We start from the raw sequence: 12,498 nt of genomic DNA, 5'->3' as shown, positions 1-12,498 counted from the left end.
CTCAGATTTCTAACTCTCTTGCAGCTCCTCTCTTTGAAAGCAAGTCTCAGTCAGAGCAAGCTCAGAATGAGTCCCAAGCTGCAATTTATACACCTGTGTCCAATCCGCCCCTCCCCGTAGAAGCTGACTGGAGAAAAAAAATGAGGTGAAAAGGCTGTTTAAAAAAAAAAAAAGCAGTGATCCCTCTGTGCAAATTCAAGTACTCACACAAATCAATCCAGTTCACAAGTTTATAATATTCACTCCGCACCACACAGCAGATATATCAGATTTGCAGCTCCTCTCCTTAAGAGCTGCAGTTTTCCGACCTCCGCTCCTATGGTCCTGGGACCTACTGCTATGGCCCATAGCAGTAGACCGTGACCCTGGTCCCCGGGGTCCCCAGACCGGGGGAGCGGAGGTCGGAACACTGAAGTGGGGCAGTAAACAGGCATACAGCTTCCAGCCATACACTGTATATGGCTGAAGGCTCTATGTCTGTGGGGAACTATACTGTACCTAATGTGGGGAACTATACTGTACCTAATGTGGGGGAACTGTACTGCACCTAATGTGGGGGAACTGTACTGCATCTAATGTGGGGGAACTGTACTGTACCTAATGTGGGGGAACTGTACTGCACCTAATGTGGGTGAACTATACTGCACCTAATGTGGGGGAACTATACTGCACCTAATGTGGGGGACTATACTGCACCTAATGTGGGGGAACTACAACCTAATGCGGGGGAACTATACTGCACCTAATGTGGGGAACTATACTGCACCTAATGTGGGGGAACTATACTGCACCTAATGTGGGGAACTACAACCTAATGCGGCGGAACTATACTGCACCTAATGTGGGGGAACTGTCGAGGGGGCCCCATCATAATGAAGTGCTCCGTCTTCCAGGAAGCCTTAATCTGGCCCTGCTCCTCATGCTTCACCACCTCCAGGCTGTGCCATTCAGCCACTATATGGTCTCCTCATGCTGCCATAAACTCCAGGCTGTGCCATTCAGCCACTGTATGTTCTACTCATGCTGCCGCCAACTCCAAGCTGTGCCATTCAGCCACTATCTGGTCTCCTTATGCTGCCACAAACTCCAGGCGGTCATTCAGCCACTATATGGTCTCCTCATACTGATGCCACCTCCAGGCTCTGTCATTGTGCCGCCATGTGACACGTGCCTCCTTGTTAGGTTTGGTCTTTTGTAACCAGATGCCTGGGCCCGGGACATTAAAACTTGGGAGTGTAATCTTACATTTCAATTTCAAAATCTTAAATTTCAGTTTCAAAAAATCAATGTAATCTTTTCAAGACTGTGGCTCTATGGTCGTCCAAGTCATATAGTAGCTGGGGAATTACCACAAGAATCCAATGAAACAGGTTGGAGCGATCCCAATGAACCATTGCTGATTAAATGAAACACTTGCAGTTCCACAAAAGTGTAAGATAGTGTGTGTGTGGGGGGGGGGGGATGCGGTGAGAGGCAGGGGCTGGAACAGGTGGTAGCTCGCCTTGCGGCGAGCCGTCAGCTCCATGCTCACCAGAATTGTGACGCCATATGGTTTCCCTGCTGCCACATTCAGACACTCTGCCGCAGTGATTCTAATAGCGATGCCTGTAATCTGCATGTCATACTGAATAACAGTAATATTTCACTAACACAGCACACTCCCTATGAGTGTTAGAATAAAGCAAACTGTTCTACGCCCCTATTGAGGCTCTCTGTAGCTCAGAAATAGCCGTTTTATAATACAGATTCGCCAATCGGCCAAATCAAATTTTTCTAAAGTTCGCTCATCTCTAGTTTTGGTCTTAGAGGAAATAAAGCAAAACTGTTGCCACGTCTTTTCCCATGTTATCTACCATGATGTGAAAAGGATATTTCAATTTATAATATAGACTTAACTGTTTTTGTAACTTCTATAGACTATAAAAGATAGATGCAGGAAGGTCTTGCCTGTTTTCACCCTCTTTGCAGAGCTGTTTAGACTGCACAAATGAGATCACAAAAATGCTGTTCTCCAAAAGGTGTGGTGCCCACCTATTAAACATTTATAGCATATCCTATATATGGCGCTTCTTGTTGGCTATGCTGTTAAAGACTCCATATATAAAGCTCTTAATGAACGCAAGCTGTCTTTTTTTCACCTTACCGGAAGATCCTGTGACACCCATTCCTCTTGGTCCTCCACCCACGAATGGTCCTCCGAGTATACATATTGACTTGCTGGCTGAAATGCTAATGCCCGGGTTGTGGAATGTTGTTGTAGGATCTGGGTAATAGCGTTTACTGGAATAGTTCTCTGCACTTACTGCTTCTGCTTTTTCTTCTTTCTTTTTGCACTGTGCACAGCCCATTACCTGTAAAGACCACAGTCAAAATACAACATTTCTGTAGTATTCTATAGAGGGCATGTTTAATCAGGTGATAATATAGAGATACTTAACTGAGCCCAAAAAAATACTAACATATTATCATGTTTATAATAGGCAAATATTAGCCATATTGGACTATAATAGAACATGAAATCGCATATCATCATGCCCTTTCTGCAGCCATGATGTAATGATCGCACCTGGCCAGGCCGGGTTTTGCGGCTAAATTCTGTTGCACGGAACGTGCAACAGAATGTGCGACAGAAAAAACCAGACAGAATCTGAATCACTCAGAGTGAAAAAAAAAAAACTACAAAATGGGCGTTGTTTTCAGGAAAAGGGGCGTGTTCCCTACATTTCAGCCAAAATCACTCTTTTTTTTTTCTAAAACCACTCTGAAATTCATGTGAATTATCTGGGAAGAAACCTGACACTTTAAAGCATTTATAAAGTTTCAGAAAGCGGAGTTAATTCTCTGGTTGCTTGCTCCTTTGCCTGCCTCATCTTTTTCAAGCAATTCTTACTTGTAATTTAAAATATAATAATTTTCTTGCACAATTCCATTTTTAATCAAGGTTTTAGCTTTATTAACACATTTTTTATGAGTCTTTTCAACACTTTTCAACCCTATCGTTTCAGTAATGATGGTGATTCCTAAAAAAAAAGGAAAAAAATAATAATATATATATATATATATATATATATATATATATATACTCATTTAATACATCTATCTATATGTTTCTCCCTCCTTCCTCAGGTCCGAGTTACAGTGTGTGGATACAGCACTTTATATATACATATTTCCATGAATTAACTTACAGTAAATTCGATTCGTCACAAACTTCTCGGCGCGGTAATTGATGACTTATCCTGCATAAATTAGTTCAGCTTTCAGGTGCTCCCGTGGGTTGGAAAAGGTGGATACAGTCCTAGGAGACTCTTTCCTAGGACTGTATCCATCTTTTCCAGCCCACCGGAACACCTGAAAGCTGAACTAATTTATGCAGGATAAGTCATCAACTGCCAAGCCGAGAAGTTCGTGACAAATCGAATTTACTGTAAGTTCGCTCATCTCTATATGCCGGGTCTGAATGCCATTGAAGGCTGAGTATGACGTCAGCCTCCAGGGTCTATTGGTGGTGTATCGGAATGAATGGGCTAGATCTAAAACATTGTGATTTTTTGCCCATTGATATCAATGGGCCCATTGTGGTCTATGGAGATCTTGTGGCAAAGAGGGTAGAAAGCTAAACAGCAGGGTCCTGGTAGTAATGTGGGTGGGAGACCCTGGTGGGGGTTCAATTCTCAGGTTGATATAAAGTGTTGTGATTATCGTATAGGATTTTGTAACTGCCGATTTTATGACGGAACTTCGAAAACGGAGTAATTATGTAGTGTGAAAGAAGCCTTAGATAGAATAGGTAACAAGAGAGAGAAAGAAGATTGGAGAGAAAACTTAAAGTGAACCTGACACCAGAGAGATAGAGAATAAAAGACCACCGGGGCAGAAGATGGCAACAATGCAAAGACCAGGCATGAGGGCCACATAAGAATATGGGGCAAGCAAAGAATTCTCCAGTGACACCCATTTAAGAGCACCTGAAGGGATGTTAACAAGAGCTAGCTTGGCCACACAATCCGCATAATAGTATTTCAGAAAATTGGGAACTGATAAACCCCCCAACTTCCTATTATAATGCATTACTGATTTAGCAATACAAGGCTTTTTATATGCCCAGAAATAACGCTAAAACGTCTTTTTTGCAGCGACAAAAGATGTGATTTTACTATAGGAATGGGGAGGGAGCAAAAAAGATAGAAAAGGCGTGGCAAAATAAAAATTTTCACAACGTTAATCCTACCCAACCATAACAGATAAGGGAAATTCCATTTAGCTAAGTCGGCCCGGATAGAGCCATAGAAAGGGACATAATTACTTCCATAAAGGGAATGTAGAGATGGAGTAAGTTTTATACCAAGATGTGGAAACCCAGAGGAAGAGTCATGAAAACCAAAATTAAGGGAGATAAGCTGTTGCGTGGGGGCAGGCACATAGCAGTATAGGTTTTCAGATTTATTAACATTAACGTTTAAGCCAGAGCAGGTGGAAAAGTCAGTAAGTACTTTAAACCGATAACGACCATTGACGTCTATACTCGTCCAATGGCCATTAACGGGGTAAGACGCGGGCTTCTGACTCAAGCCCACGTCATACCGGCCAGCCCCCAGCTGATTCCTGTAGCTGGGGGCCGGCGTTAATAGCCGACATGTTAATAGCTGGCTATTAACCCTTTAGATCGCCGCTGTCAAAGTTGACAGTGGCGTCTAAAGGTGCCTTTATCGTGTCACTGGTTATCCAGTGGGGTGGATCGACCCCCGCAGTGCGATCGCAAGGGGGCGATCCACTGCTGAGGTAGCCTGAGGGCTTACCTCTCCTGCTGCGGCGGCTCCGGTGCTCTGAATGATACAGCCTGGCAGGGCCAGGCTTTATCAATCGAGCGCAGAGCACACTGATCAATATGGTTCTATGGAACCATAATGTCTAAAGGTGCCTTTATCCTGGAACCATAATGATCTGTATGAGGAATCTAAGGATTCATCCTAAAAGTCCCCTAAAAGTCCCCTAAGGGGACTAAAAGTGTAAAAAAAAAGTTTTAAAACAAACCCATTAACCCCTTCCTTATTAAAAGTTTAAATCACCCCCCTTTTCACAAATTCCATGTAAAAATATATAAACATAATAAAAAGAAACATATGTGGTATATGTCCGAACTATAAAAATATATCGTAAATTAAACCGCACGGTCAATTGCGTACGTGCAAAAAAAAAAACAAAGTCCAAAATAGAGTATTTTGGTCACTTTTTATACCATAAAAAAAGGAATAAAAAGCGTTCAAAAAGTCAGATCAAAACAAAAATGGTACCAATTAAAACTTCAGATCACGGCCCAAAAAATAATCCCTAACGCCCCATACGCGGAAAAATAAAAAAGTTATAGGGGTCAGAAGAGGACAATTTTAAATGCATTAATTTCCATGCATATAGTTATGATTTTTTCCAAAAGTACAACAAAATCAAACCTATATAAGTAGGGTATCATTTTAATCATATGGACCTACAGAATAAAGATAAATTGTCATTTTTACCGAAAAATGTACTGCGAAGAAACGGAAGTCCCCAAAATTTACAAAATGGTGTTTTTTGTTTTTTTTTGCTGCACAATGATTTTTTTTTCCCTGTTTCACCATAGATTTTTGGGTAAAATAACTGATTTCAATACAAAGTAGAATCGGTGGCGCAAAAAATAAACCCTCATATGGATTTTTAGGTACAAAATTGAAAGGGTTATGCTTTTTAAAATGCAAGGAGGAAAAAATGAAAGTGCAAAAACAGAAAAACGCTTGGTCCTTAAGGGGTTAAAAAGATTCAGCAAGGATACATCAGGAGGAGGTCATCAGCAAAAAGATTGACCTTATATTCTGCAGATGCCACCAATACACCCCTAATGTATGGATTACCTCGTATCAAAGCAGCCAGGGGCTCCGTCACCAAAACAAACAACACTGGCGAAAGTGGACACCCCCTGATGGGTGCATCGCTGAATCATTAGGGGTTGGGGGGAAGTGGAGGGTAATTTCAGAAAAGCAGTCGTGGAAGAGTATATATGTCTCAGAACCTGGACAAAGGGGCCTGAAAACCCAAATTTTGTAAGCACCGCAAACAGATATTGCCAAGATACACAGTCAAATGCTTTTTTTTATATCTAAAGACAGTACAAACAGTGGAGTAGCAGTAGAATTTGACAAATGAATAAGGTTAAGCACCTTCCTAATATTATCAGGAGCTTGACGGCCCGGTACAAAGCCAACCTGGTCCAAGTTTATCAATGTCGGCAAGTATCTGTTTAAATGAGCCGCCAAAATAGAGGTTAACAGTTTATAATCAATATTTAAGACAGAGATGGGACAGTAATTAGTCGTGCGAAGAGGGTCTTTATTAGGTTTAGGTAGAATAGTTATCAGGGCAACTAAAAATTCAGTAGGAAGGGGAGCAGGGGACATAAGGGAATTGAAAAGAGTGACCAGATGGGGAACAAGTAAGGAACTACATTTCTTATAATAAGCAGCAGTGAGGCCATCCGGCCCTGGAGATTTGCCCAACTTAAGCCATGACAGAGCCATAGACACCTCCTCATGTGAGATGGGGGCATTCAGTACCTTTCCAGCGTCAGGAGGGAGATGGGGAGAGAAACAGTGGAAAGAAAGCAAGAAAGATTAGCGGAAAAGGAAGGAGGACGAGAGGGCTGAGTACAAGTGGGAGTTGTAAGAAAGGAAGTCAGAATAAATCCTGTCAGGGTGAGAGTAGCGAACACCAGGGCACAGCTGGAGGCTATGTACCCTATTAAATTAAGTCTTCTTTTTTAGCTTGGATGCCAATAGACGTCAGGCTTATTGGCTTTAGTCCAGCGCAAAGCCTTCTCAAAAACAGTAGATTGAAGAGCATCCAGCCGAACCCTGGTGTCCTGGAGAGCACGAAAGAGGTAAGGGGAAGGGTCTTGTTGATGAGCAAATGTCAACCTCTGGAGTTTAGCTTCTAGCGCCTGTGGAGTCTCGGACCGATAACGCTTAATCCCGGTTGCTGAATAAATAATACAACCCCTGATAAAAGGGGATAAGTGTAATAACGCTGCAGTTGTCCTTTAAGCTTCTTCCTGCACAGCAATTCTGATCACCCATTGTTCAAGAAATTGCAGCTCATCTTTATTAAGGTGAACAGGACTGTGTTGTTGTTCCCTGCATAATTGGTGGCTAGGAGAGTCATGGCACAGGAAAACTAGCCGGAAGCTATACAGTGCAATGCAGCCTTTTGATTCTAAAGATTATGTTAATGAAAACGTTTTTTGTTTTGCTAGTGCACGTAGGGTTAAAGAGTACCTGTCATCCAACCATATTTTCTAAACTAACTCAGATTATATTCCCTAACTACTCCAAACACCCCTCCAGCCCTTGCAAAAAATTTCCGAACTTTAAAAAGCTCTGTATCATACCTTTCCCCTTACTCACATTGTGTGAGCTCGGGGCAGGAGAAAGCGTACGTTCCCCAGCAGGTACGATGTCACTGAAGCCTGAGAGAGCTGTGCCTCCCCATTCCCTCCCCATTCCCTGCACTCACTTCCTGATTTCAGTCTTCTGCCAGGCCAAGAGGACATCCTCCTGAATTCAACCAGGGTTCTCACCATATCTCATGGATGATACACCATTGATACTGCATATTTTTAAGTCCATAGCATGAATATTCAGGATTTTGTATGGAATTTTGCAGGTTTCACCCATTACAAATTTCAATCACAGAACAGAATATTCTAACCATCTGTACAGCTGAGTTCACTATAACGGTTGTCTTAACAATTTCTTATTTATATTCATATTGTGTAAAAATAAAAAAAACACCAGAACAGAAGCAAATACATTTCTACAGGCTGAAAGATACTCTTTATGCCCACATTCAATTTTTTTTTTGTTGCAAAGGAGATCTGTTGATATTTCAATTGAAAGGGGGAAAAAAGGTACAAAACACATTTGTAAACACAACTGTATCCCTAAAAATCCCTAAAGAGAAAAGCTGCAAAGTTTACATTAGTTGTGCATAGTTTAAAAAATAAAAGGTCCTGCAAACTCAGAAACCCACATAACCTTACAACTAAGGTTATTATACTTACTGATGAAAACTGATGTCAGAAGAGAGGCATTACCTGATGGGAATAGTCTGTAAGACAAAAAAAGACAGTGATAAGTTTCAATCCTTTTAGGCACCTGATAGTCCTAGACATTGAAGTTTCTCTCTGTAAAACCGACCGAGTCATAGTTCCTCACATATCAATTGTCTTACACCTCAAAGTCTAAGGCAAAGGCTACAAAAGACAATTATCTTTACCATTCTTTTTCATCTGTGACCCTATGATATTGTGTAAGATGCATCATAAAATGCACTACCGTAAGTTGAGAAAAGTTGACCACGTCCTTCCTGTTAAGGTACAGCCGGTCAGTCATTTCCTGATTGACTGTGAGGGTGGAGATCATTTCATGAGAGAATAAGTGTCATCTGTATAGACATACAGATATACTTCAATTTACGTGTAAGGATTTCACTTAGTGTTAAACTTCTTAGGCATTTATTGCACTAAAAAGCCTATGACAGAACATACCAAAATCCCTCACGTACAATATTGTTCCTACCAGTATACCCTTTACAGAGAATTTGCAGCTCTCCTCACATGTCTGTTTTAGTAAGTATGTTTATTTCACTTAAAATTACAATTCTGAAGTATCTTTGGCACTGAATACATAGCAATAGAGCCTTCCATTAGAGGTAAACGATCGTCTTAAGGTAAACCTCCAATGAAGAGCTCCAACATATGCCACTATACAGGTGTACAGTGGCATACGTTGCCCATGGGATACCATTGCAAAAATAAGTATACAGCATGGTATATGATTTTAATGGAGGCCCTCTTTACAGGAAATTACAGCAGTTAGGAAAAAGTATATCTACAAAGTATATCTACGCATACCTCCCAGAGTCTAGCTTCCATTGGATGGCTCATACAGATTTAACATGTATGCTGGGAACTTTTTCCATAGTACTGTATACTTTAAACATAGAGCTCAGATTTATTGTGCACTAAAGGGGTTCCAAGAATTTTTCAATAAACTAGCATTGCATTGACTTATGTAGGTGTTATATGTTCTATACACACTTTCATTTATATTTACACTGTTCTTAGGCTGGGTCACATGACTGTTCTGCCTGTGATTTCTTTATGTGATTTCACATTCTCTCTGACTTCCTGTTCCCTCTAGTGAACACAATGTCACAGGATGCATTGTCAGATGTGTGGGGACTGACATTCCTTCTGTGGGATGGCATGATGGCTTAGTAGTTAGAATTGTTGCCTTGCGGCACTGGAGTCCAGGGATTAAATCCCACAAGGACAACATCTGTGAGGAGTTTGCATGTTCTCACTGTGTTTGCGTACGTTTTACTCCAAAATATAGTGATAGGTCAATTTGGAGTTTAGATTGTGAGCCCAATTTGGGACAGGGACCAGAGTTCTCACAATCTCTGTACAGTAGAGTGGTTCCAGCTTGGCTGTTGCTAGAAGCACACCTGCTTTGGCTTGTTCCAGTTGAGTGTCACATGTTTCCAAAATGTAACGTCTAGTCCCAGTCCATGCTGTGAGGATTCAAATATTGTTTCACAAATTGCTTCTAAAAGAGCAAGTAAAGTGGACTACTTTGTTACATTATACAATGCTTAACTACCCGTGAAGATCCTTATTTAGTAGTTTCCATATTTTGGACTTGAGAACTATTAGAGGGAAACTGACTGTTACGTTATGCGCTCCAGCCGCACACGCTGGCCATGAGTGCATGGTCCCATTACCTCCTGCTGCTGGCGGGACTGGGATTCGATTTGCGGGACAAGCCCGCATGTGAATCCCAGTTCGTCACTGACAGGGTGCTTCTCCTTCCCCCGCCTCGGCCTCTCTGCTTTAAAGGGCCAGTGCGCCCATTAGTTTAGTACATGTGCGGCTAATTGATAAATTCCTCCTCTTCCCACACTTCCCTGATGGATCTTTGTTGCCTTATGCCTTAGAGAAAGCATTCCTGAGAGTTGCCTTGCTGTGTATTTGATCCTTTGCTCTGTGACCTGACCTTGCTCCACTGTCACCTGCCTACTGACCTCCTGCTACATCCTGACTATGCTACTGTGCCACCTGCCCTGACCTTCTGCTATCCTGACTACGAGCTGTCTTATCCCTCCTGTGCCTCGCATCTCCTCAGCCGCCTGTGAGGTCGAGCCATACTGGGGTAGCGACCTGGGTGCCGCCTGCCGCAGCAAGTCCATACCGCTTTGCGGAGGGCTCTGGTGAAAACCAGCGGCACCTTAGACTCCGCTACGGTCCGAGTCATCTGCCACACAGGTCCAGTGGATCCCCATCCACCGGTGTTCCTGCCTTCTGAAACGTGAGTGTTACAGTAAGATCTGGCTATGGATCCCACTGAGGTACCCCTGCCTGAAGTCGCGGATCTTCCCTCCGTTGTGGCATGTCAGTCTCAGCAATTGGCGTGGCAGGAGCAGCAACTTACCCAACTGTCTGCTTTGTTACAGCTATTGGCCTTTCAGCAACAACAGCAGCAGGTACCGCAACCTGGCCCACTGCCACCACCACTTCCTGCAGTGTCTTCTGGCTCCCAGTTACATCTGCCTTTACCTTCTAAGTATGATGGGGATTCCAAGCTTTGCAGAGGCTTCGTTACACAGTGCTCCATGCACTTGAAGCTCATGCCTAAGGCTGGCTTCACACCACGATTTGACCTTCCAATGCATAGATATGATTTCGGAAGCTCAAATCATCTGAAATCGTATCTGTGCAGGGACAGGTACTGACAGATATGGAGCCATTAACTATTATGGGGCTGTGGACCCGATCGTAGTCTGCTAGTGACTACGATCTGGTCATTTTCTCAGGGGATCTGATTTTTGACTTGGACTGAAAATCATGGTCTGCCACAATTTTCAGTCCATGTCAAAAATCTGACATGCTGAGAAAATGACCAGATCGTAGTCACATGCAGACTACGATCGAGTCCGCAGCCCCATAATAGTTAATGGCCCCATATCTGTCAGTACCTGTCCCTGCACAGATACGATTTCAGATGATTTGAGCTTCTGAAATCGTATCTGTGCAGCGGACACTCAAATCGTGATGTGAAGCCAGCCTAAACAGTTTCCGACAGAACGTGCGAAGGTGGCCTTTGTCATTAGTCTACTGTCCTGAAAAGCCCTGGCCTGGGCTGTACCCCTTTGGGATCAAGGTGATCCGGTATCCTACAATTTGTCGGCTTTCTTGGCAGAATTTCGCAGGGTCTTTGAGGAACCTGCCTCTTCTGCTGAGACGGCTGTGCTGAACCTCTGTCAAGGGAATTCTTCCGTTGGTGACTATGCGGTACAGTTCCACACTCTAGCCTCAGAACTTGCAAGCAATGATGAGGCCTTGTGTGCCACATTCAAAAAAGGACTGTCAAGCAGGATTAAAGATGCCCTCGAATCTCGAATCCATCTTCTTTGACTGAACTTATCCACTTGGCCACACGCATTGATGTGCATTTTAAAACAGGAGGAACTGCGCATAGAGAGGGAACCTGCCGAACACGGAGATATCCTCACCTGGCACCCATGTTACAACGTCCACCTCTTCCGTTTCCTGCGCAATACAAGTGGATCGTTCTCGTCTTACGCAACAGGAGAGGTTACGACGACGCAGTGAGAATTTGTGCTTGTATTGTGCTAGCCCAGAGCACTTCCTCAAGGACTGTAAAGCTCGTCCACAGCGTTTGGGAAAACGCTTGCACCTAGGGTTCGTGGGAGAGGCGTCCCTGGGTGTGAATAATACCAACTCCACGCTTAAAGGGGTTATCCAGGAAAAAACGTTTTTTTATATATCAACTGGCTCCAGAAAGTAAATTACTTCTATTAAAAAAAATCTTAATCCTTTCAGTACTTATGAGCTGCTGAAGTTGAGTTATTCTTTTCTGTCTAAGTGCTCTCTGATGACACGTGTCTCGGGAACCGCCCAGTTTAGAAGTAAATCCCTATAGCAAACCTCTTCTACTCTGTGCAGTTCCCAAGACAAGCAGAGATGTCAGCAGACAGCACTGTTGCCAGACAGAAAACAACAACTCAACTTCAGCAGCTGATAATTACTGAAAGGATTAAGATTTTTTAATAGAAGTAATTTACAAATCGGTTTAACTTTCTTGAACCAGTTGATATATAAAAAAAAAAAAAAAAAGTTTTTTCCTGGAATACCCCTTTAACTATTTCTGTACTAGTCTTTGCTTCAGCCAAGTCTTCCTTCAGCGCTACAGCATTTTTGGATTCTGGATCAGCAGGCGACTTTATTGATGCTTCTTTGGTCCACAAGTATCATCTTTCTCTTACTCGGCTTTCCAAGCCCTTGTTCATCTCCTCTGTTAATGGACAAAATCTGGACTGTATGGTTCACTTCCGTACAGAATCTCTCGTCATGCAAGTTGGAGTACTGCATAAAGAAAAAAGATTGAA

The 12,498-nt window shown here is 42.7% G+C and overlaps 1 protein-coding gene across 6 annotated transcripts in view; it reads right to left on the bottom strand.

The window, feature by feature from the left end:
• Positions 1-12,498, bottom strand: part of FGR (FGR proto-oncogene, Src family tyrosine kinase) — a 197,654-nt gene that overhangs the window by 105,298 nt on the left and 79,858 nt on the right. For 2 of the 6 annotated variants that reach the window (XM_056557378.1, XM_056557380.1), the window contains exons 2-3: positions 8,090-8,136; positions 2,144-2,351 (exon numbers count right to left, since the gene is read on the bottom strand). In XM_056557378.1, the coding sequence (XP_056413353.1) occupies positions 2,144-2,348 (205 nt within the window). In that variant the 5' untranslated portion in view covers positions 2,349-2,351; positions 8,090-8,136. Of the gene's footprint in view, positions 1-2,143; positions 2,352-7,417; positions 7,448-8,089; positions 8,137-8,304; positions 8,339-12,498 lie in introns of those variants that run through there. The other 4 variants (XM_056557379.1, XM_056557381.1, XM_056557383.1 and 1 more) reach the window with 4 other exon arrangements.

The sequence above is a fragment of the Hyla sarda genome, chromosome 2 (genome assembly GCF_029499605.1).
Source record: "Hyla sarda isolate aHylSar1 chromosome 2, aHylSar1.hap1, whole genome shotgun sequence".
NCBI lineage: Eukaryota > Metazoa > Chordata > Amphibia > Anura > Hylidae > Hyla > Hyla sarda.
The sequence above is the reverse complement of the archived record's forward strand: the minus strand, read 5'-3'. Positions and strand labels throughout refer to the sequence as shown.